The sequence below is a fragment of the Lithobates pipiens genome, unplaced genomic scaffold (genome assembly GCF_037356315.1).
Source record: "Lithobates pipiens isolate NorthernLeopardFrog02 unplaced genomic scaffold, aLitPip1_a1.2 Scaffold_56, whole genome shotgun sequence".
In the NCBI taxonomy this organism is placed as follows: Eukaryota; Metazoa; Chordata; class Amphibia; order Anura; family Ranidae; genus Lithobates; species Lithobates pipiens.
The window spans coordinates 4,050,642-4,077,334 of NW_027507878.1; the positions used below are offsets into that span (position 1 = coordinate 4,050,642).

The following is a 26,693-nucleotide window of genomic DNA, read 5'->3' on the forward strand; positions in this document are numbered from 1 at the left end:
TTAGGGAGGTTCCATGTTCTGGAAGATTCAATTTTTAGGGAGTTTGCATGGTCTGGTAGGTTCCTTGAGTTGGGGAAAAGGGTGGTGGGACTTTAAATGAAGTGCATAGGTATATGAAGATAAATTTATTGATGATAATAGCAATTCTGAGTTTTCATGTATCAGAACATTGCTATTATCATCAATAAATGTATCTTCATATACCTATGCACTTCATTTAAAGTCCCACCACCCTTTTCCCCACTCATTTAGACAGGGATGGAGGCACTGGATCTTACCAGGTCACACCACCTCATACAAAGTCCCAAACTTTTCTTGTTCACTTTATACTGGTAGGTTCCTTTTTCAGGGAGGTTGCATGTCCTGGTAGGTTTCCTTGTTCTGGTAGTTTCCTTGTTCTGGTAGGTTCCATGTTCTGGTAGGTTCTATGTTCTGGTAGGTTCCATGTTCTGCTAGGTTCCATGTTCTGCTAGGTTCCATGTTCTGGTAGGTTCTATGTTCTGGTAGGTTCCATGTTCAGGGAGGTTCCATGTTCTGGTAGGTTCCATGTTCTGGTAGGTTCCATGTTCTGGTAGGTTCCATGTTCAGGGAGGTTCCATGTTCTGGTAGGTTCCATGTTCAGGGAGGTTCCATGTTCAGGGAGGTTCCATGTTCAGGGAGGTTCCATGTTCTGGCAGGTTTCAGGTTCTGGGAAGTTCCATGTCTGTACTGCAGAGCAGGGAAGCCGATACCGAGCCGGAAACACCATCTGAGTGCCTCGTCTGTCAGGAAATTCGGAATATAAATCTGTATTCTACATGGAGCCGGTTCGTCACCTAGTAGCAGGATATCAGTCTTACTTTGTATTGAATGCTGTTGGGATCCTCCAGTTGTCCAGCTTTCAGTGAATATACAGAGATTCTGCACGGAATACGTCTCACGATGTTTATTTCTTATGATCTTCAGCTCCACCCAGTTGCCACAATGTGATCATTTCCTGAAATACGTCCGTCATGAAAATACAGCATTATGGCCACTAGATGGAGCTGATGATTTTTGATGGCTGTGCAAATTCTTAAAGTGGAACTAAAGTTAAAAAGAAGAAAAAACGGAGTTGGCAGCTTTTAGCTTTTTATTGCAGAAGAGAGATTCTCGGGTGTAGTCCTCCAGTCTGTAGGATATCAAGTGAGGGCCTCCAGGAGTCCCCCCAACACTCACTGCCATGCAGCAAACAGAACCAAGGGCGCACACTGATGACCTCACTCCATGTAACTTCATATTGCTTGGCTAGGTGGTTCAACAGTCCTCAGCTGTGGCCACTCCCCTGTAACGCATTTCACCCCTGTTGGGCATAATCATACAATTAAGCCAAGTTGGGGGTGAAACACGTTACAGTGGTTGCAAACCCTCACATATACCTAGGGAAGGGGCTATCCTCAGGTGATACACAGAGATGAAACGAATCCTCCAACATAAGTTGTACTTGTTTACCTGCAGTATTCTCTTCCCTACAGCTGTTCAAAGTGCTGAATTTATAAAGCTTGTATAAGAGTTCAGAAAAAAAGGGGGTATAGAGCCGATGCAGAGCTCAGTGAGGAGAACTCTGAGAGCTCTTGGAGGGAAGAGACACCCCCCCTCCCCCCCTCCACCCCTCCACACAGCTCACAGGCCACAAGCAGGGACTGCCACCTAGCCAGCCGGGATAAATTAAAATTAACTTGGCGTGAGGTCATCAGTGTGCAGTAGTGGCAGTTGGTGTTTTTTTTCGGAGGGTGGAAAACAACCCCCCCCATCCGTGGCACAGCACTAAAGTAACCCACCACACACCACCCCCACCCCCCGCGTGCATGTCTGCCAGTTGGTCCAGGACTTACCTGGTTGAGGGGGTCAGTGGACAGTGGCTCCAGGCTAGCGGGTGAGGGGTCAGTGGACAGTGGCTCCAGGCTAGCGGATACGGGGTCTGGGCAGCGGCTCCAGGCTAGCGAGGTCAGTGGACAGCGGTTCCAGGCCAGCGGGTGCGAGGTCCGGGCAGCGGCTCCAGGTCAGCGGGTGCGGGGTCCGGGCAGCAGTTCCAGGCTAGCGGATGCGGGGTGTGGGCAGGGGTTCCAGGCCAGTGGGTGCGGGGTCTGGGCAGCGGCTCCAGGTCAGCGGGTGCGGGGTCCGGGCAGCAGTTCCAGGCTAGCAGATGCGGGGTGTGGGCAGGGGTTCCAGGCCAGTGGGTGCGGGGTCTGGGCAGCAGTTCCAGGCTAGCGGGTGCAGGGTCCGGGCAGCGGTTCCAGGCCAGCAGGTGTGGGGTCAGTGGGCGGCGGCTCCAGGCTAGCTGGTGCTGGGTCCGGGCAGCGGCTCCAGGCTAGCGGATGCGGGGTCTGGACAGCGGCTCCAGGTCAGCGGGTGCGGGGTCCGGGCAGTGGTTCCAGGCCAGTGGGTGTGGGGTCAGTGGACAGTGGTTCCAGGCTAGCGGGTGCGGGGTCCGGGCAGTGGTTCCAGACCAGCAGATGCGGGGTCTGGACAGCGGCTCCAGGTCAGCGGGTGTGGGGTCCGGGCAGTGGTTCCAGGTCAGCGGGTGCGGGGTCCGGGCAGTGGTTCCAGGTCAGCGGGTGCGGGGTCTGGGCAGTGGTTCCAGGTCAGCGGGTGGGGGGTCCGGGCAGTGGTTCCAGACCAGTGGGTGCGGGGTCTGGGCAGCGGTTCCAAGCCAGTGGGTGTGGGGTCTGGGCAGCGATTCCAGGCCAGCAGGTGCCGGGTCCCTCTGGCTCCAGCGGATTCCTCACTGGCTCGCCTGGCGTTTTGGCCAATTGGGAAACCTCACCTCTCACACCTGCTTCCTGATTGGCAGGGAGAAGATTTAGTGTGAAAATACCGAAAATGTATTCGCTATTGACCTATCGCCACACAACTGGGTGGGATCGGGACGCAGTGCTCTGCAGTCATGTGACAAAACTTCACAATGAAGGTGTTCAGATAGAGATGGATCGGTAAATGTATGGAGGGAGTGTCGGAGAGATGGGGACGTGATATTTAACCGGGGGGAGGGGCTTTTCATCTTCTTTAATTTAAATGGAAACCCCACAAACAACAATGTAACATATCGCATCTCACTGGTTCATTGATGAGCCGCTGTCATTTCCTTTTTTTCAATGTGAGAACTATTACATTACGTACCTGTTGATCCTGCCAGAAATCCGGTGTTGATGTAACTTCCTGTGAGCTGAACCAAAATGTTATCAGCTTTCCCAGATTAGGAATGTGGCTCTCTCTCCTCTGAGACTTTCTTCTGTTGCAGCTCCGAGTCAGCCGCCTGGAAACATCGTCTGGAACTCTTCCAACTCCAAGATTATCCTGAATTGGGATCAGGTGACCGCGCAGGAGGACGAGTCCGAGGTGAAAGGTTACCGGGTAAGTGTGGCCCATGCGGACCATAATCTCCTCCTGTATTGGATTTCTCGGCCTTTGTCAGGACTCGGAGCTGAGACCTCACGAGGCCGCCTTCATGAAACGCGTCGCTTTTTTCTTTTCAATGAAATGGTCGGCCGTCCGCACACAGACACCGACTCCATGAATGGGAAAGAGACGGGTTAAAGATGTCTTCAGCTTCTGTTCTTCACCTGTAGGGAACTTCCCTGAAACGTTTCGTCCCTTTTCAGGACTCAACCTCTTCAGTACCGGGCGCTCCCCTCCCCCTTCCTGCCCAGGCCAATTTTCATCTTTCAGCGCTGTCACACTTTGAATGACAATTACGCGGTCGTGCTACACTGTACACAGGGGACATTTTTATCATTTTTTGGAGACAGGTAAAGCTTTCTTTTGGTGGTATTGAATCACCACTGAGGGGGTTTTATTTTTTTGTTAAATAAACGAAAAAAAAGGTTTTCTGTTACAAAATTTTGTAAATAAGTAAGTTTTCTCCTTCACTAACACTTAGGCCGCGTACACACGCGGGGACTGTTCGCTCAACTTTGTCCGCTAAACAGTGTTTGGGCGGACAGTCCGCTCGTGTGTGGGCTTCAGCGGACAGTTTCAGCGGACAGTTTGACGAACAACGTTTTTCGGAAATTCCGAAAAACTGTCCGCTGAAACTTTGTTTCAGCGAACAGTCCCCTCGTGTGTAGGCTTGTTCGTCAAACTAAGTTCCGCGCATGCTCAGAAAGGATTTACACGCCAAAGTTTGCATTGCAGTGTATAGGACGTCGTTTTCTAGTCCCGTCGTACGTGCCGTTCACGTCATCGCGCACGGTTTCAGCGGACTGTTCGTACGTCGTGTGTGGCCATGTCCGTCCATGCTAATTTTGAGCGGACTGTTTGCCGAAACTGTTTGACGAACAAAGTTGAGCGAACAGTCCCCGCGTGTGTACGCGGCCTTATATGCAGCACTGATGGGCATTGATAGACGGCATTGATGGGTATTGATAGACGGCACTGATAGGTGGCACTGATGGGCACTGATAGGTGGCACTGGTGGGCACTGATAGACGGCACTGATGGGCATTGATAGACGGCACTGATGGGCATTGATAGACGGCACTGATAGGCGGCACTGATAGGTGGCACTGATGGGCACTGATAGAAGGCACTGATGGGCATTGATAGACAGCACTGATGGGCACTGATAGACAGCACTGATGGGCACTGATAGGTGGCACTGATAGACGGCATTGATGGGCATTTATAGACAGCATTGGTGGGCACTGATAGGCAGCACTGATAGACGGCACTGATGGGCATTGATAGACGGCACTGATAGACGGCACTGATGGGCATTGATAGGTGGCACTGATATATGGCACTGATGGGCATTGATAGACAGCATTGATTGGCACTGATAGGCGGCACTGATAGGTGTTACTGATAGACGGCACTGATGGGCACTGATAGACGGCACTGATGGGCATTGGTAGATGGAATTTATGGGCACTGACAGGTGGCACTGATGGGCACTGATAGACGCCACTTATAGGCATTGATAGAAAGCATTGATGGGCACTGATAGGCGGCACTGATAGGTGGCATTGATAGACGGCACTGATGGGCATTGATAGATGGCACCGATGGGCATTGATATATGGCATTGATGGCCACTGATAGGCGGCACTGATAGGCGGCACTGATAAGTGGCACTGATAGGCGGCACTGATAGGTGGCACTGATAGAGGGCACTGATGGGCATTGATAGACGGCACTGATGGGAATTGATAGACGGCATTTATGGGCACTGATAAGCGGCACTGATAGGTAGCACTGATTGGCAGCACTGATGGGCATTGATAGACAGCATTGATAAGTGACATTGATAGACGGCACTGATGGGCATTGATAGCCGGCACTGATGGACATTGATAGATGGCATTGATGGGCACTGATAGGTGGCACTGATGGGCACTGATAGGTGGCACTGATGGGCACTAATATGCAGCACTGATTGGTACTGATAGGTGGTACTAATGGGCAGCCTTTATGGGCAGCCTCAGTGACAATTAGAGTGACTCGGGAGGCAGCAGGGGGTGGGGACAGACTCGACTTTCAAGGGAAAAGTAGAGATTTGCTCGTAACTTCAGCTGTTTATATCTACTCAGGATTTTGACAGATTTCACCTCTGTTCTTAACTTTTTTCCTTAAATGCACACTAAGTTGCCCATAACAGGTTGATGATAAATGATCTTTCTCACTTTCTGAATTATAAATAATGTAACAAGACTGCTAAGAAAGAAATCCCTTTAGTTCTCCTCTCTCTGAATTTCTGCAGGGTTTGTACTGTATATGCGGCACCACTGCACTCTCCTGTTAGATGATTCTGTGCGTTGCACAACCCCCCTCGTGCTCCAGTTTGTGGGAAGGAGGGCGCTCTGGTCTCCTCAGGGGTGGGGGGTTAAACCAGGGGACACAGCCTTGATTTTTAGGTTCCTGGGCCAATCACAGAATAATCAGAATGAAATTGGTGGAAATTTAGCATAAAATGAAGATTGGACTTTTTCTTCTCGGTGTGACTTCATCTATTATTGTTGTAGGTCTTCTATCGGTGGAACCGCCAGGCTGGAGCCACCATGATCGAGACCAATCAGACCTCAGTGGAACTGTCCCTTCCCTACGATGAGGATTACGTCATTGAGATCCGACCAATCAGTGATGGTGGAGAGGGCAGAAGCAGCGAACCAATCCGCATTCCTCGGATATCCAGTGAGTGGTCGGTGAGAACAAAAGTGAAAAAAACCCTTCTGGTGCATCTTAATTGTTGCCAATTTAGGCCAGATTGGTGTGATGGGCCGTGTCTGTGACCCCTGGGATGGGGAGTGGACCTAGGTCCTACATCGCTATAAAGATTGGTGCCGACATACTTAGAGACTGGAGACCAATCTAGAACTTCCAAAGTATGTCCCTCCCTAGGGGGTCTCCAGTCTTGGTCTCACTATATGTTAAGGCATCCAGTCTCTGGGTCTCCCCTTATTTCAGGGTCTACAGTCTCTGGGTCTCCCCATTTATCAGGGTTTCTAGTCTCTGTGTTTCCCCCTATCTAAGAGTGTTCTGTCTCTGGGCCTCCTCATATCTTAGGGTCTCCAGTGTCTGTGTCTCCCCCGATCTCAGGGTCTTCTGTCTCTGGACCTCCTCATATCTTAGCGTCGGCAGTCTCTAGGTTTCCCCATATCATAGGGTCTGCAATCTCTAGGTCTTCCCTAATCTCAGGGTATTTAGTCTTTGGGTCTCCCCATATCTTAGGGTCTCCAATCTCTGCGTCTCCACATATCTTAGGGTCTGTGTCTCTGGTTTTCCCCATATCTCAGGGTCTTCTGTCTCTGGGTCTCTCCATATCTTGGGGTCCCCAGTCTCTGGGTCTCTCCATATCTCAGTGTCTCCATATCTCAGGGTCCCCAGGCTCTGGGTCTCCCTGTATCTCAGGGTCTCCCAATATCTCAGTGTCTCCATTCTCTGGGTCTCCCCATATCTCAGGGTCTCCCCATATCTCAGGGTCCCCAGGCTCTGGGTCTCTCCATATCTCAGGGTCTCCCCATATCTCAGGGTCCCCAGGCTCTGGGTCTCTCCATATCTCAATGTCCCCAGGCTCTGGGTCTCTCCATATCTCAGGGTCTCCCCATATCTCAGGGTCCCCAGGCTCTGGGTCTCTCCATATCTCAGGGTCTCCCCATATCTCAGGGTCCCCAGGCTCTGGGTCTCTCCATATCTCAGGGTCTCCCCATATCTCAGGGTCCCCAGGCTCTGGGTCTCTCCATATCTCAGGGTCCCCAGGCTCTGGGTCTCCCCATATCTCAGGGTCCACAGGCTCTGGGTCTCCCCATATCTGATTCATCACATAATCACAAAAAAAAAGCCAACACGGTTCAGGGGCCAACACACTTCTTCGTCAGGGTTTGAAGTCGTTGTTATCACGTGGACTCTGTGGAACATGTACCAGAGCAATATGTACTGGATCTTACTTTCTTACCTGTCAAGTATCAGTTAAAAGGTGGGCCCAAAAATTATCAACAGAAGCTTAAAGTAGGATTCCAGCTTAAACCTAATCAGTCCTGAAAAAGCCCCCTCTGAACACCTATGCCGATTAACCTATGCAGGAAAGATGTATATACTTGCCTAATTTCAGCCCGCTCTGGTCTGGTGACCCCCTGTGTCAGGCAGCTGCAGGGGAGAGGAGGAAGCAGGTGTCAGGAGTAGGTTACTCAGAGTTCAGGGGTCAGGACTAGGTGACTCAGAGTTCAAGGGTCATGAGTAGGTGGCTCAGAGTTCAGGGGGTCAGGAGTAGGTGACGCAGAGTTCAGGGGGTCAGGAGTAGGTGACACAGAGTTCAGGGGGTCAGGAGTAGGTGACGCAGAGTTCAGGGGTCAGGAGTAGGTGACGCAGAGTTCAGGGGTCAGGAGTAGGTGACGCAGAGTTCAGGGGTCAGGAGTAGGTGACGCAGAGTTCAGGGGTCAGAAGTAGGTGATGCAGAGTTCAGGGATCAGTCATAAGTGACCTAGAGTTTGGGGGTCAGTAGAAAGCGGTGCAGAGGTCAGTAGTAAGTGAATGTCATGTACCTTGGGGGGCCGAGTTGACGAGAGGGCTTCCCTTGCGGTCCTGGTCTGAGCACCCCTGAATGTGGTGACCAGGGTTGCTGTTAGAAATCATGGATCACCATACAACCTCCCTAATGGGGGCCCCCAACCCCATTTACTCCCCCCCCCCCCCCAGGTGCAGCGGAACAGCAGCACTGACTTTATCCCCCTACACCCTGAAAGTGAAAAAAAAGTCCCTCCTCTGCTCCCACCTCCTGGGCCCTTCTGTTGACCTGATGGGGCCAAGGGAAGTGTAATTTAGGCCCTGGTAAACAAGTAGGATTGGGGATGTGGTCTTTTATAAAAATCAAAATGATTAATTCAGGCAAAAATGAACAATAAATCTGCCCCTGGCCCCCTTGTTTAGCTGATGAGCCCTGGGTCCTCTACAACAGCTGCCTTATCAGCAGCCCCGGTGGTGACAGAGGTACAAGGCTCAAAGAAACATGGGTGCCAGTAGCTTGGTAGCAGGTGACTGCCACACTCAGAGACGTAGTCAAGGAGAGCCAGGGTCATACATGGTGAGGCAGCAGCGTGGTCAGGAAGCAGAATGGGGTCAGTACCAGGGAAGCAGGCAGAGAATAGTCAGAGGCAAGCCAAGGTCAGTATCCAAAAATCACAGAACAGGGTCAGCAATGTCAGATCAGTCTACAGAGCAGGAATAAGGATCACGAGGTGGCTGAGGAACATCCAGATTAGCACACACCAGAATCTCTTTTAAATAGGCAGCTTAGCACCAGTGCACATGGACGAATGCACCTACATGTCAGTGCATGCTGGATAATATCCGAGCTCGCCTGTGTGCTGGTCAGTGGCGACCCATCCATAGAGGGCGCATGGGCGCCGCCTCCCCTATCCATGCATCCGGTCCCCTGATCTACATATCAGTGGTGCCGGACCATGGATTTCAATTTCGAGGTGGGTGTTCTTTTTAAGCACCTTATTAGAGCCAGAGGCTTTAATAGGCTTCAAAAGAGGGTGGCCTCGGGGTGCAGAGCATTACGCTCCAAGGCCACCCAGTTGTGTGACCATAGCGAGTGACTTTTCGCTATTTTCACACTAAAGTTCCTCCCCGCCAATCAGGAGGCAGATCTGTGAGACCTGTTTCCCGATTGGCCAAAGCGTCAGGCGATCCTATTGGGTGCCTAGCACTTTGGTGGAAGAGGAGACACGGCGGAGGAAGCTGGAGGAGCCGCCTCGGCCACTGCCCGCACTCCAGGAGAGGAGGAGAGGACACCACAGCCCTGTGGGTAAGGGGGGGGTGTTTCAGTGCTGTGCTATGACACCGGGGGGTTGTTCTTTGTTTGCCGCCCCCCCAAAAAAGAAGAACGCACCAGCCGCCACTGGTGCTGATACATGTGCACAAGTATTAGCTACACAGGCAGGCGCATTAGCTGTGTGGGAATGGGCATTAGCTGTATTGGATTCCTGATCACCTCTATCCCACAGTACAGCCACACAGCCCTCTCCTGCACAGCTTACCTCAGACTTATGGTAGTTCCTTCCTCAGCACAGGCTCTCTTCCTCTCTTCCACAGGTCTGGTAGGTTGGCCTAGCAGGGGAAGGAGGACTGTGACTGGCCACCGCTAAGGCCTATCACAGTTCTCCCCCACCCCCCCCCCCCCCCTTAAAACAGGGGGATCTAGCCAGGGGCGTCTTTAGTATAGATTGGACCCTGGGCAAAAATTTTCTTGGGGGCCCCCCCCCATGCAATTTCCCTCTTCACCTACTCTGAGACATACAATAAATAGCAGCTAGACTTAAAATCAGTTTTCTGTATCAGATCAGGCAGCGATTGTGATTGGTTGCCAGCAGTTACAGCATATCATTACTGCTTACTGACTGGTTGCCTAAGGTTACAGCACACATTACGGCTCACTGCTTAGTTGCTAGAGGTTACAGCACATCACCTCCTCACAGCAGGGGAGCATGATATACATAGGAATAATGCCTTTATTTACATATCAATGCCGCCAGCCGCAGCTATTTACTATTGTCACCGCTATTTACATATGAATGCCGGTTATTTACATGTAAACACAGGGTCTGCAGGGGAGTCCTCTGCACAAAACAACAGGGCAGAGCTGGGCAGCATTAGTAGCAGCACTTCACACTGAGATATTGGGACACAGCACAGGAATAAAACTTCAAGGGTCAAGGAAATTTAAACCGGGATAGTTGGCAAGTATGAGGCAGCTGTTTTGGGCCCCACAACAATGACAGGGCCCAGGGCAGCTGCCCCCTTTGCCCTGCCTTAAAGACGGCCCTGGATCTAGCAGATCTGCACCTGATCTCCAGCACTGGGTGGGTCTCTGCCATGGCTGCGAGTGGCAATCACAGCTGCAGCAAAGACAGAGACTCCAACGGCATTTCCCTATGTTGTGCAATGTGTGAGGGCGCAATGGGCTCCTCCCTTGGGGCACACACCTTGCACCCATGGCAGGATGCGCCTCTGGTCCCGCACCCCTAAACCGTTGGGTCACACCCCAGAAGTAGAAGAGACTGCTATGATATGATTTATGTGCCGTCTAGTACTGACGAGGGTTTTAATACCAGGTAGGCCATAGATGAGCAGACTCTGTAGATCCAAGATCCGCCAGCCTTCAGATCAGTATTCTTCTGCTGATACATCTCTGTGATTGTTGCCTTCAATTTGTTGTGACAGGCATATGCACGGTAATTTACCTTCCCAGGGGTAAACGAGGACAATTATAGATCAATCACAAAAAAGATTGTCTAGCATATAGGAAACACTTTTCAAAGCAATCATTTACTTGGGATTTGGATAATGAGCGATGTTCAGGTTGTTTACATCACTAGCGGATGGCTTCTCCTCAGTGGCGGCGCTAAAAACATCTCTTCTCCGTTTTTTTCTGTCTTCCAGATGCCTACGCACAAGGATCAGGTGCTTCCACGTCAAACGCCTGCACTTTATCTGCCATCAGCACCTTAATGATCTCCCTCACCGCGCGCTCCAGTTTATGACCTCGAGCCTGCCACATCCCCCAGAGACTCCCTATTTACTCTCGGACGGTGGACCGCGATTATCCTCCACACGGCGATGGCTCCGTAGGAATATCCGGAGATAGCCCTCAGCTTATTGAGCTTCCTCCTCTCCTCTCCTGGGGGAGGATTCTTATGCACTGACGACATCTGGAATATGATGTTACCAAAGCAGTTTACATGCCGTATATGCATATTTTTTATTATTAATATCTAGTGTTTTATAGAGTTTTTTAAGGTTAACATGATGTAGATATCTACGTTTTTTGCTGTAAAATGCTGCAGGTGTCATTCAGATCTTTTCTGTCCTTCCTCTCCTTATGTAACGATTAATTACCCAGGACTATAATATTTTATAGATTGTAATCTATTTCTATGTCACATATCCCGAACCCAACTATTGGCGTCACAAGACCAATCGTCAAAAAACGCCATTCTCTGGACCTTTGAAGAAGTCGGCATAGGCTGGAATTGGGTACGGGGGACAAGACTTTTTTTGGAAATTGACTTTTGGAGGGTCTTGATAATTCACAGAAAACAAAAAACACGGTTTGTTGGAAAGGTCTTTGTCATCTTTGGCTGGTTGTTTTACTCATGGGTTTTATGAAGTTTAACTAGTATGAAGCCCCTAAGTTTCAGTCATTCCATAATCTTTGGCTTTCACCAGTCATTTCCATTTTCATTCCAGAAAGAGTGTCTTTGGACTGTCGGGTGACAACATCAAAGTGGTGTTCCAGGAGATACTGGATCCAAGGTATATACCAGATATCTTTGAGATGTTCCAGGAGATACTGGATCCAAGGTATATACCAGATATCTTTGAGATGTTCCAGGAGATACTGGATCCAAGGTATATACCAGATATCTTTGAGATGTTCCAGGAGATACTGGATCCAAGATTATACCTGATATCACTGAGGTGGCACTGCAAGGGTTCTCAGACTTGATATTATACAATTTGTGAGGACTAGACCTTGTACGGGCTGTAAATGGAAGAACTCTCAAGTGCATGAAGGGTGAAAAGACGTTCTTTGGGCAGTGAGAAGATGTCCATCTTTTATGGGTCATTCAGCAGCAGGTCCCCTCTTTGAGATCTGAATGAATTTTTAGAAATAGGGACATAGAAAGCCTTAATATTTTATGAACTTTATCTCAAGGTGATGTCCTATAAACATTAATAAGTCTTCATCTTTTATGGACAGAAATTAAAGGAGCTTGATAGCCATTGAACTCATATGCAAAAACCCTTTTATGGATATCTTGTTGAAGACATGACCTTTTATAGACTATAAAGGTCTTGTAGAGGAAATGGTAGTTCTTTTTGGACAGTGACTTGAAGATATCCTTAATTTCTATAGGCAGCAAGCGATGTTCCAGTCTTATGTGATGAGTGGCTAGTAGACAACTTGTTATGGACAATGATTTAGGTTGTCCAACGACAATTCCGTATAGGCAGTGAGTTGAAGACATTACTTTTTGTAGATTTTGAAGGTCTTGTTGACAGTTTGACAGAGGAAATAAAGGTAGTTTTTTTTTGGACGGTGACCAGAGGGTATCTTTATGTTCTATAGGCAGTAAATGGTGTTCCAGTCTTGTGTGAAGAGTGACTAGTAGACAGTGTCTTCTATGGACATTGCTAATGGGTGAAGTTGTCCAAGGACAATACCTTAAGCTTTGTTATAGACATTGTTTATGGTTGAAGTTGTCCAAGGACAATACCCTAAGGTTTATTTTGGACATTGCTTGTGTTTGAAGGTGTCTAAGGATAATACTCTTAGGTTTCTTATGGACATTGCTTGTGGTTGAAGTTGTCCAAGGACAATACCCTAAGGTTTATTTTGGACATTGCTTGTGGTTGAAGTTGTCTAAGGATAATACCCTTAGGTTTCCTATGGACATTGCTTGTGCTTGAAGTTGTCTAAGGATAATACCCTTAGGTTTCTTATGGACATCGCTTGTGGTTGAAGGTGTCTAAGGATAATACCCTTAGGTTTCTTATGGACATCGCTTGTGGTTGAAGGTGTCTAAGGATAATACCCTTAGGTTTCTTATGGACATCGCTTGTGGTTGAAGTTGTCTAAGGATAATACCCTTAGGTTTCCTATGGACATTGCTTGTGGTTGAAGTTGTCTAAGGATAATACCCTTAGGTTTCTTATGGACATCGCTTGTGGTTGAAGGTGTCTAAGGACAATACTTTAAGGTTTCTTATGGACGATGAGTTGGAGTTCTGACTTTTTCTAGCCTACAAGAGATTGTGATCTTTGCGTTTGAAGAGTAGACAGGGACCTGCCTTCATATATGTTACAAGACTGATTAAGATCAGTTTAAAATCCTTTTCTTTGGAAGCAGAGTTTCCAATATGTTTATGAGTTGTGGTCATGCTCTCATTTCTACAGGAAGTAAGCACCAATTAGGACACTTTTTAAAACATTTTTTTTTCTTGAAGGACCATTAGAAAAGCTTCATGTTCTCACCTTTTAGCGGTTAAGATGTAGGATATTGGATATTATATAAACCCTGAGTAAGGCTCCCGTTGCAGATGACTCGCCAGGCCTTTTTTTCGAAGGTCAAAGGTTTCATATAAACATTGGCTTAACTAAGGCAAGGCTGCCATCCATTCTGTCGTCCAATCCAATTGGAGAAGACAGTTAAGCTATGTTCTTCATCTCATATCTTGGTTGTAAACAATCAAAGTCAATTAAAACCTCTAATATATTTATAAAATATACCCTTACATAATGAATTTTGTTAAATATCCAAATCAGAGTTTTTAATATATATATATATATCTATATTATAGAGACTATATAAAGGGTACTTATGGGCGATATAATGTACATTATGCATAGAAGATGGTTTGAATTGAGATATGCATTGGGGTTAATATAAAAATGATTGTATGTACGTAGATTTTTTTTTTTTTTTCAGAGGTTCCCGAATTGTTGTCATCTGTTGAACTCCACCCGACATGAAAAATGCAGAATTTTGTAACACCAGCCTTACTTGAAAGCAAGATATTTTTTAAAATAAGCAGCCATTAGAATCACTGGGGTCCGAGGGTTTCTCTTGTTTTCTCAGCTGTGATATGCTAAGTATGAAGAGTGACCACACACAGGAGCAACAATTCACATTCTTCCACATGTGCCTGGCAGTTGGTGGCATCAGTAATTATTTTTTATTTTGTTTTGTTTTGTTTCAGCAGAAAGTTGTAGCTTCTAAAATGCATAGTTGGGTCCATTTTAGAATATCGTTAAGTGGAGTGTTTCTTTCACAAAAAATGAGACAAAGCTTCAGTTTCATCTCCCCGATATAAAGAATACTGAGACCTCAGGGGGTGTTTAGCGGCAAATTGATTGTTGATGATCGGTTGGTGGCGATGTGAGTTTTGGCAGCACTTAGCGGTAGAACATATTCTGCCCATTTTGGTACAAGATCAGAATTCAGGGTGCGTTTCTTTACGTTATTGTGAGAAAATATTTATATATTAGGGCAAGAAGTAAAATCAGCCAGTGAATTGTTAATAATACCAATATTTTAGCAATGCTAATCAATTTATCCTATTTCAGATGCTAAATTATTTTTCCAGCACTCCCTTGCATTAAAATGGAGTGGAAGTGTCTGCCTGTAGACTCCAGAGGGGGTAGAAAAGGGGCAGAAAAGGGGTAAGAGGAGACATTTCCTTCTGACTAAGCGGGGGGCGCAGTTTGAGTTAGGTGGGGGGAGTTGAGGATCGCTCACTGGCAAATTCCCTGGTTTAGGGTAAGGCGTTCTAAAAACACCAGAAATCTGTGGATAGATTGGGGGGAGTGGGGGAGTGGGGGTCTTTTTTTGGAGTGTCTAAGGTTCATTTTAAATTTGTGAATGGACCAAAAAATAGATACATTATATGGGCACTATGTGGCTTCTCCTCCAAATGATGGAGTTCAGGTGTCTCCAGTGAATGGCCCTGGTAATACTCCATCGTACAAAGCCAGCTCCATAAAGACATTGTTTGGCCAGTTTTGACAAAGTACATAAAGACATGGTTTTACCAGTTTAGACAAGCTCCATAAAGAAGTGGGTTGACCAGTTTGGACCAGCTCCATAAAGACCCGGTTTGACCAGTTTTTGCAAACTACATAAAGACCCGGTTTGACCAGTTTTTGCAAACTACATAAATATATGGTTTGGCCAGTTTGGGCGAGCCCCATAAAGACATGGTTTGACCAGTTTGGACCAGCTCCATAAAAGACATGGTTTGACCAGTTTGGACCAGCTCCATAAAGACATGGGGTGACCAGTTGACCAGCTCCATAAAGACATGGAGTGACCAGTTTGGACCAGATCCATAAAGACATGGGGTGACCAGTTTGGACCAATTCCATAAAGACATGGGGTGACCAGTTTGGACCAACTCCATAAAGACATAGTTTGACATGTTTGATGTGGAGGAACTCAAGTGTCCTACACAGAGCCCTGACCTCATCCCTACAGAACACCTTTGGCATGACTTGGAATACAGATTGTGAACCAGGTCTTTTTTTTTTTTTTTGGTGCTCAATGTGAGGCCCAACATACGAGCCAGGTCTTCACTCATCCAACATAAGTACCTGATGTCACAAATGGGCACAAATTCCTACAGACACCCTCCAAATTCTTGTGAAAAATCCTCCCAGAAGAGAAGATGTTAAAGCCACAAAGAGGGGAAGCTCCATATTAACGGCCAAAGTTTTGAACTAGGATGTTTAGCATGCTTAATGTTTAGCATGTAGGTGTGCGGATCAGATGTTCACAAACTCGTGGCCGTATAGCATTTGCATTTTGCAAGCTGGACTGGATGTTCTTGACCTTTGGCCAGTCAGTTCCCTGGTGTCCCTTTTTGCATGATGCACTCCAAGATTGAGCACAACAGTAAATGTAAATACAATGTAGTGCATGTTTTGCATAAAGCCGACCTCACATCTTCAACACCAGAATTACCACCACTGGCCAAAACACTATTGACTAGCAAGAGAACAGCGACAAAGCAGTATCTTGCCGGTTCAGACAGTGAAGGCCCAATGCCATAGGAGAGGGTAAGGGTCTTCTTCGCAATCCTGCTACTGGCCAGTTGTCAGCAACAATAGTGTGACACGGCCCTCAGGCTCATGACATAGAGGAGCACCTGTCTAAATGCTGGAAAATGTACACTTGATGGTTTTATGAGTGTAAGGACTTCATGGTCTTGCCACATGTGACAGAACCCTAGAGATCTTTTTTTTTTTTTTTTTTAAGTGCAGTCCACACTGCCAGCAGATTCGCCTGTAGCAAAAAAACATTTCCAAGTGTTACATTTGCCACCAATGTGCTTCCATTGTAAAATGCATCCACCTGACATCAATGGTAGGGTTTACGTACATGGGCATGACGATTTATGTTGCGTTTGCAATTACATTTTCTGTTTTTTAAGGTTGTTGAGCTCATTTTTGTTTTTTAAAACGCTCATGTTGCATTGCATTTGGGGTGCTTCCACCACATTTGTGTCAAATTCAATCTTTGTTTATGATTAACAGCTGTTGATTAAACGCAAAATTCTAAAAACGCATTACAGGGACATTCTGAACCTGCAATTCTCAACCGGAGTTCCATGGAACCCTAAAGGTTCCTCCAGAAGTTGCTAGGGGTTCCTTGAGGAATTGCGGTCTGACCTCCCGTCTGATAGTGCCTGCATAGGTCCTGGGCCAACGTCCCTTGGCAGAGTGAGTGGGGGGGGGGTGGGAGGGCGGCATCAACCATCTTTTTAGCCATCTGTAGGTGTGCCACTCGTCTCACTGACCACCATTGTAAGGAGGTCCTTCTCCACAAAACGCTGGTGTAAAGGAGTCTGTGTTTTTTTTCTTTCTAAACATTATTATTACTTTTTTATTTGTGTTTATTATTAATGTTAATTATTTTGTAATTATAACTGAAAATTGTATTTTTTATTTAGATCATTTAAATAATGATCCCTCATAATCTTTATTCTTGCATTTCCTTTTATATATTATGACATTGATAACATTCCTTGCGTTGTAGATATCATTTTAGGGGTTTCCTAGGACCTTACATTTTTTTCAAGGGTTCCTCTGGTGGTAAAAAGGGTTTTCTGAGCCATGGGGGGACCCTCAATATTTGTATCTTTTCATGAATGTGATGAAGCATACTCTTGTAGATCAGCGTTGCTTCTGAGACCTGTGTCTCCAAATGTTGGAGTCTAGGATATGAAAAGTGGATTTCAGGGACTTGTATTTAGATAAACTGGCCTTTTAGATGAGGGATCATTTAAACGCAGTCATGGAAGTCATAAAAATATGTTAAGATGTAAGCTGATTGGTTTTTGATTTAGATTTGCGGTAATGCTGGACAGACGGGAATGCATTTTTGTTTTCAAAAGTTCCATTATTTTTTGAGGAAGTCAACCTGCGGTGGAAGTCTGGTGGACCCGGCTTTGGTCCTGGGCCGTCACCTCTCTGATCATGATGGCAAATCCCCCATCAGACAGTTCAATTCCTGGATGTTTGGTTAGGAGTATCGGGTACAAAAGTTTATCTCGCTTGCAAGCGCCTCTAAAATATATAAGAATTGGATAGGCCAATAGAAAGCCGAGATTACGTCTCAAATGGAGCTCGAATGGGATTTATGGATCAGGGATAAGCGGAGTGAATTTGGCAAAACCGATTTTGATACCAAATGACTACTTCAGCAGCAGGCAACATCTTCCCGATGTGTAAACTCAGTTGGCTCCTTCAGTTGTTGGGTCTTGGGGTATGTTTTTGGTATTTTTGTTGATTTCACTGAAGTCTTCTATGAATTTATAGCTCTTTGCACCTTTAAAAAACACCTTAATCTTCTCCTTCCCCTTTGATTACAACATGTCTTGGCTGTCATGGTAAAGTTTTGCTGAAATCTCTCAAATTTTGCCAAAATTTCAGGGATGTGTTCTGCCTGCTACCAAGGGTTAAAATTCAATATTTTCACGTTTTTTGAAATTCCAAGGCAGTGGTCTCCAAACTGTGGCCCAGGGGCTGGATGTGGCCCTTTACTTGGCTTTTTGGGCACTTTTCCCGCTAACAATGGGGCACTATTTTTCCCACTGATGCCAATGATGGGCCACTATTCCATCTACTGACACCAATGATGGGCCACTATTCCATCTACTGACACCAATGATGGGACACTATTCCTCCCACTGATACCAATGATGGGGCACTATTTCTCCCACTGATACCAATGATGGGGCACTATTTCTCCCACTGATACCAATGATGGGGCGCTATTCCTCCCACTGACACCAATGATGGGGCACTATTCCTCCCACTGACATCAATGATGGGGCACTATTCCCCCCACTGACACCAATGATGGGGCACTATTCCTCCCACTGACACCAATGATGGGGCACTATTCCTCCCACTGACACCAATGATGGGGCACTATTCCTCCCACTGACACCAATGATGGGGCACTATTCCTCCCACTGACACCAATGATTGGGCACTATTCCTCCCACTGACACCAATGATGGGGCACTATTCCTCCCACTGACACCAATGATGGGGCACTATTCCTCCCACTGACACCAATGATTGGGCACTATTCCTCCTGCTACCATAGATGGGGCACTATTCCTCCCACTGACATCAATGATGGGGCACTATTCCTCCCACTGACACCAATGATGGGGCACTATTCCTCCCACTGACACCAATGATTGGGCACTATTCCTCCCACTGACACCAATGATGGGGCACTATTCCTCCCACTGACACCAATGATGGGGCACTATTCCTCCCACTGACACCAATGATGGGGCACTATTCCTCCCACTGACACCAATGATGGGGCACTATTCCTCCCACTGACACCAATGATTGGGCACTATTCCTCCCACTGACACCAATGATGGGGCACTATTCCTCCCACTGACACCAATGATGGGACACTATTCCCCCCACTGACACCAATGATGGGACACTATTCCTCCCACTGACACCAATGATGGGGCACTATTCCTCCCACTGACACCAATGATGGGGCACTATTCCCCCCCCCCCTGATACCAATGATGGGACACTATTCCCCCCACTGACACCAATGATGGGACACTATTCCTCCCACTGACACCAATGATGGGACACTATTCCTCCCACTGACTCCAATGATGGGACACTATTCCTCCCACTGACACCAATGATGGGACACTATTCCTCCCACTGACTCCAATGATGGGGCACTATTCCTCCCACTGACACCAATGATGGGGCACTATTCCTCCCACTGACACCAATGATGGGACACTATTCCTCCCACTGACACCAATGATGGGACACTATTCCTCCCACTGACTCCAATGATGGGGCACTATTCCTCCTACTGACACCAATGATGGGACACTATTTCTCTTATACCAAAAATAGGTCAATGTTCACTCCCACTGATGCCAAGACATTTTCTACTCCCACTGGCCACAATCTGGCCCCTCTAAAATCTAAAGGACAGTAAACTGGCCCTTTGTTTAGAAAGTTTGGTGACACCTGTTTTAGGGGTTTCAGTTATGATGACCTCAAATGCTCGCTCTCCGGTGTACCTGTCACCTTCAGTTTCTGTAAGAAGCCGTTTTGTAGACCAGGAATTTTGTGTTGGGGTTCAGATCACGGGGATTGTCAGAACTCCATCGATGTCTGCGGCTGATGTCTTTTGGTTAACTGGAAATTCTGGAGGTTGTAGGTCCCAACTGTCCCTCATTTAGAACTAAATCCTTCTGTTTTTGAACCACCATAGATGTCTATTACACCCAACCCTTTCATTCCAACCTCCAAGCCCCTGTACACACGGTCGGAGATTTCCACAACCAAATCCGACAGATTTTGTCCGTCGGATCTTGTCCGAAACTGTTGCATACACACGGTCGGACAAAGTTGGTGAAAAATCCGATCTTTCAGAACGTGATGACGTAATTTCGTTACGATGGGACTACATTCAGACTAGTAGCCAATAGCTTTGATGTAGGAATTTGATCTGAGCATGCGTGGCACTTTGTCCGATCGGAATTCTCTACACATGATCGGATTAGGTCTGACCGGCCCAGTTGGTCGGGAAATATTTCCAACATGTTGGAAAATTGGGTCCAACGGATATTCCGACGGAATCAGTCCGATGCAGACCACACACAGTCGGATTATCCGACGACACGGTCCGATAGGACACATTCCGACGGATTCTCCGACCGTGTGTACAAGGACTAAGGCCCCACACCTGAGAGACTGGAAGCTTCACCAGAAAAATCTCAACACCAGGATTTCCATCATATCCAGCAGTTCAAACCGGAACTTGAAGTCACTTGAAGGTTCCCACTCAAGAGAAGTACTTGAGCTTCTACAAGAGTATCCAGTTCAGCCCCAGCGATGTACCCAGCTGACCATAGAGAGGACTGAGGACCAGATCGTCCTCGTTCATCTCTATGGTCAAGGTAAACCAGAAGCGATGAGTATTTTGTCACTTCCGCTTTTGTCTACAGGCTGTTCCCGGCCTGTGAAAACATCGGATCAAATCCATCCGAATTTGATCTGATGCTTTGAAGAGCAGAGGAGAGATCCGGGGTCTAACAGACATCTAATAGACCCCAGATGTCTCAGTAAAGCAGGGGTCTCAAACTGACGGCCCTCCAGCTGTTGTGAAACTACAAGTCCCATGAGGCATTGCAAGGCTGATAGTTACAAGCAGGACTCCCACAGACAGAGGCATGATGGGATTTGTAGTTTCACAACAGCTGGAGGGCCGTCAGTTTGAGACCCCTGCAGTAAAGAGTACCTTCCATTGCCCATACTATCACAAGGAATGCTGTTCATCCTTTGTGACAGCAATAAAGTTGATTTAAAAAAAAATGTAAACAAATGTAAATAAAATAAATAATAAAATAAAACTTAAAGCGCACGCCCCCTCCCCCACGTGCCGGTGCACAAACGTGAACACATACATAGGTCACGCACTCATATTTGATTGGCGTTCCCACCACACATGTGAGGTATCGCTATGGACGTAATAGCGAGAGCAATAATTTTAGCAGCAGACCTTCTGTGAAACTCCTAACTGGTAACCTGGAAAGGCTTATAAAGCGTCGCCTGTGGAGATTTTTGCGTACCGTAGTTTGGCGCAATCCCATAAACATGCGCAATTTTAAAGCATGAAATGTTAGGTATCTTTTTACCTGGTGTAACATTATCTTTTATCTTTTAGCAAACAATTGTTTTTTTTGTTTTTGTTTTTGTGCATTAAAATTCACTAAAGTGTATTTTTTACCAAACAAAAATGCGTTTGCAAAACCGCTGCTCAAATACCATGTGGCATAAAAAAATTTCAACACCCACCATTTTATTCTCTAGGGGCTCTGCTAAAAAAATTTATGTATATATATATATATAATATGTTTGGTAATGCTAGGTATATTTTTAGAAAAAAATTTTTTTTACGTGTAGTAAAGAAATGTCAGAATTGGCCGGGGGGGGGGGGGGGGGAGGGGTCAAGGGGGTATATAAACATCTTTTGGGAGTCACACTTTTTGGCTCCAAAAGACCTCAATGAGAGCTCCCAAAAAACATGCATGATGTGCGTTTTCCTACCTAGTAACGAGCTTTCCATTAGCTAAACATTTTTTTTTTGATTACTCAAGCTGGAGCCCAGGGCCGGATCTGGCCTGTCTGATTTGGGGGTGCAAAGTATCAGAACCCCTTCATTTTATCCTTGTGGTTGGATGCACCATGGTGGTTGCGTGGACTTCAGAGCCTTGGTATAGGCTCCACCTTTCTGATGCCACTGATCTGGTGGAAGGGGGGCAAGATCAAAAAATGGGGGGGCACAGCTCACCCCAACTCGCCCTTTTGATCCGGCTTGCTGTAGGTGTGCAAAATCTGGGGGGGGGGGCACAGGCCACCCCAGCACCCCCCTTGATCCAGCTCTGCTGTAGACATACAAAATCTCAGGGGCACAGCTCACCCCCTCTTGATCAAGCTTTGCTGGAGTTGTGCAACATCTAGGGGGAGGGGGCATAGCCCATCCCCCCAGCAACCCTCTGAATTCAGACATGCACAAAATCTAGAGGGCACAGCCCACCAAAGCACCTCCCCCCCCCGATCCAGCTCTGGAGACGTGCAAAATCCTCCATTGATCAGGCTCTGCTGGAGACATGCAGCATTGGGGGGGGGGGACACAACCCTCCACAGCACCCCCTTTGGTCCAGCTCTGCTGTAGACATACAAAATCTCAGGGGCACAACCCACCCCATCACTCCTTGGATCCAGGTCTGCTGTAGACATGTGCAAAATCTAGGGGGGCACAGCCCACCCCCAGCACCCCTCTGGATCTGGCTCTGCTGGACACGTGCAAAATCTGGGGGAGCACAGCCCACCCCCCAGCACCCCTCTGGATCTGGCTTTGCTGCAGACATGTGCAAAAACTCCTGTAAAAGCGCAAAAAAAAAACTACCAAAGACGCCCAGCTCAAGTGTTAACGGGACTGAATTTATTGCATTTATTATTTTAAAAAGTTCACATAAATTAAAAATGGAGGTAAAAAAATATCTTGTGGGTTTAACCAATCATATTTAATATATTTTATGGGCTGCTAAATTAGGGGCGTGGCAGGGGTGTGTCTTTTGCTTACTTATTCTGTGCTGTAAGGTGTCCCCCTTTCCCATTCTCGGAAAGCTGGAAGGTGTACACTTGACCCATGTTGCCCCCTTAGGGCCGCCCCCTATCTCAAACCCAGGGGCAGAATTGTAAAACGCAGAATCTGGGCAGGACTGCCGGGAAATGTTACTAAATATAACAAAAAGAGATCATGAGGTCTTTTATATTTTATACAGATGTAGCCATGTAACATGTTTCAGGTACTGGGGCTTTCTTGTCTAAGCAGCCTACAAAGGGGAACTCGGCTCATTTATAGCCCAGCTTGAAGACGTAGGAACTGAAAAGGTGTCACCGCAGTGCACCATGGGAGGGGTGCGTGAATCGCGGCCTTCACCACACAGAATTACATAGATCTCGCTGGCTAAAACATGTATTTCAGTTGTGCGTTTGGCTGGGGTTCTACTTTAACATTGCCCCCCAGTTTGTTTGCAGTAGAAGAGTAGCCATTGGTAGCTCTCCAGCACCGGACACGCTTGTGCCTATCAACCAACCAATCACAGCTCATACAGGAGAAAAGCGCAGAACGTTGCAGTGCATCCTGGGAGCTGCTCTTTTTTTTTCTGAATCAGACTTTACACACCAAGGAGAAGTAAAGTACCCAAAATCAGTGGGGCTGGTGGTATATTTCCTTGGGGGGGTGGCAAACAATACACCCCTCGTTCGGTCGGTCCTCGGGTCACCCGCACACACTCCCCCCCCCCCCCGGGTTGGACATCGGGTCACCCACACTCCCCCCCCCCCCCCAGTCAGTCGGTCGGCAGGTCACCCACACTTCCCTTCCAACTCTGGGTCAGTCGTTCACCAGCCCCGCACTTACCCCATCTATCGGGCAGTGTTTCTAACGGATGATGGGCGGTGGCTCCCCCGCATCACTATGGCTTCTGCCGTGCGTTCCCTCCCTCCTCCTCCTAGGCAGCCAATAGGAACGCTTCTCCTTTCGGCCAATCGGGTCTCATGACCCACTTTCTGATTGGCCAGGAGGAGAATCAGGAAGACTATAGCAAATTTTCACTCACTATTGTCACACAACTGCATGGGCACCTTTTTTTGAAGCCTATTGGAGCCTCTGGCTCTAATCACACGCTTAAAAAAATTCATTAAAAACCCCCCATTGGAATCCATGCGTCCGGAGCCCTGCATGTAGATTAGGAGCGGGGCACATGGATAGGGGGGCTGCATTACGGGCCGCCACTGCCCGAAAATTGGGATTCCTGTCCATGTGCGTCCGGCAGTTAGCGGCAGATGAAAGCCATAAACAGCGTCTTTCTTTCATTCTCTTGTATTTTTTATGATCTGATATGGGGGGGGGGGGGGGGTGTTGGGGGAGGGGCTGTTTTAGATACACCTTGTGATTGTAGAGTCTTCACTTATGGATACAGAGAGAGAGGAGTGTACTGAATGTCCAACGGTTGTACTGGAAAACCAGCAGCCAATCAGCATCCCCATCAGCGCTCTCAGCCAATGGCTGACCCTCTGGGTTGAAAGAAATGGGCCGGTGTCTTGCTGAGAATGTTCCCCGGCGGATAAGGACCCCCCCTGTACTGCGCATGCACAGTACGAACGACTACGGAGTTGCCGAAAATAGCCGAAGCTCAACACAGTGAGTCAGCTGTACACGGCGCCTGCGCACTACGTTCTGCCCTGAGTCCAGGTCCGAGCCCCACCATCCAAGTGGACATAGAGTTAGAATAGTAATATGCCCGAAGCGTGGCAAGTGAAGCGAGCCCGCCAGGGGCCCTGTTACAGGCGTGGTGTACGACTGACTCACAGGTGTTCAGCTTCGGCTATTTTCGGCGGCTCCGTTGTGGTTAATACTGCGCAAGCACTGCGCCTGCGCAGTACAGGGGGGTCCTTATCCACCGGGGGGGACCTTTCTCGGCAGAACACAGGCAGGAGTCGGTGGTAAGGGGTTTACCATGCATGGTGCGAGATAAGATCTATAAAATACATAAAATTGTTAATTATATAAATATATATAAGAAAAATAGCTGCAGACTCCATGGACCACTTGATCTTTTTTCTGCCATCACTGTATGGGGTCTATTATATATATAATTGCACAGCCATCAACCTAAGGAATCTGCAAGTACCAATCGGACAAAAAAAGAGAATGTTCTTTAGACGATTTTTTCTTCTGAAGAAATGTTCTTTATATAGGCAGTAATAAAATACTGAATTATGGCCACTAGGTGGAGCTGATGAGCTTTGTAAGAAGAGATACAACACTGGAGATAAATGTAACTTTTGGATACAATGTAACAGGTAACAGCACTAGAGATAATGGTAATCATAAGATACAATGTAACAGGTAACAGCACTAGAGATAATGGTAACCATAAGATACAATGTAACAGGTAACAGCACTAGAGATAATGGTAACCATAAGATACAATGTAACAGGTAACAGCACTAGAGATCATGGTAACCATAAGATACAATGTAACAGGTAACAGCACTAGAGATCATGGTAACCATAAGATACAATGTAACAGGTAACAGCACTAGAGATCATGGTAACCATAAGATACAATGTAAAATTCTAGAGAACACTGGAGATAAATGTAAATATTAGTTACAATGTAACAGTACTAGAGATAAAGGTATCCATTGTATACAATGTAACAATTTTGGAGAGCATTAGAGATCAATGTAACCATTGTATACAATGTAACAATTCTAAAGAATACTAGGGTAAGGTAGCAAATAAAGGAAACTATTGATTACATCCATTTGTTAATTCCCTCCAGCGTTCTCTAGAATTGTTACATTTGTCTCTGGTGTTCTCTAAATTTGCTGCATCTCTTGTTACAATGATGTATATATTTCCCACACTCCTCGGCTCCATCTAGTGACCAGAATGCAGTATTTCACCATTGCCCATTTGTTCAGAAGACAAAATAGTCTATAGCAGTGGTCATCAGCTCCTGTCCTCAGGATCCACTAACAGGCCAGGTTTGCAAGATAACTGAAATCCATCACAGGTGATCTTATTTGCTGCTCAGTGATTGGAGTATTCTAGTCTGCACCTCCCCCCAAGGTAATACATAAATCCTGGCCTGTTGGTGGGCGCTGAGGATGGGGTTGATGATCTCTGCTCTATAGAACATTCATTTTTGTGAATTGACACAGAATGAATAGAATATACATGCACAGATTTGTTGGATGAATGGGTGTGCAGATTTTTTTTTTTTTTATATATATATATATATATATATAAACAGATTCCTGTTTTTTATAATTCATTGATCGATTATCAAATAAAATATCAAACAATTTCAATAGACACTGTATCAGTTGAATATCTGATCTGTCACAGACGATTCAGAGCAATGATGTAATCAATATGTATCAATGATCACTTGTCTGACACAACGTTCCTTTGATCGATCATTTCATAAAATTCCGCCGCAGCCAATCACCTCGCCAGCATCAAAGCTGAGAAGTCAGGAAATCGATCCAATGGAGGGTCTGTGGTTTATGATTTATATATTGATCGCATTGATTGATGGTATTGATACGTGTATGGCCACCTTAAGGAGGCGGAGCCCCGGAGAAGCGTTTGGCGGAGGGGGGAGAGCGTGGGGGAGGTCGGTGCTCATTCATGAACTCATCAAAGGCACTTTATTTTCTTACCTCTGATCTCCGGACTTTTCATCGTCTTCACACAAAATCGGCTTCTTTGTGATTCTGTTTACAAATCTTCAGTATGCAACTTTTTTCTTAAAGGTTCTCTGTACAGAAACATGTCTGCCATGCGGTTCATTAAACTTCTGTTCCCAAGGATCCGATGGCTGATTTATTCATTTTTATATTCAGCACATGTCTGCAGATGTAGGGACCGATCCCAGATCCTGATCTATATACTGGATGACAACTCATATATATATATATATATATACAGCACTACTGGCATTGTACATCGCATGTCATCCCAACAGCTGCCTGCAGGTGTCACTGTTTCCACTTTTGTTAAATGATACAATGTTTGTATTTTC

At 46.7% G+C, this 26,693-nt stretch overlaps 1 protein-coding gene across 6 annotated transcripts in view; it reads left to right on the plus strand.

The window, feature by feature from the left end:
• Positions 1–26,481, plus strand: part of LOC143958045 (contactin-4-like) — a 321,112-nt gene extending 294,631 nt beyond the window's left edge. For 5 of the 6 annotated variants that reach the window (XM_077467492.1, XM_077467495.1, XM_077467494.1 and 2 more), the window contains exons 21-23: positions 3,260–3,372; positions 5,979–6,147; positions 10,897–26,481. In XM_077467492.1, coding sequence (XP_077323618.1) covers positions 3,260–3,372; positions 5,979–6,147; positions 10,897–10,997 — 383 coding nt within the window. In that variant the 3' untranslated portion in view covers positions 10,998–26,481. Of the gene's footprint in view, positions 1–3,259; positions 3,373–5,978; positions 6,159–10,896 lie in introns of all 6 variants that reach the window. The other variant, XM_077467496.1, reaches the window with a different exon arrangement.
• Positions 26,482–26,693: the final 212 nt, after the last annotated feature.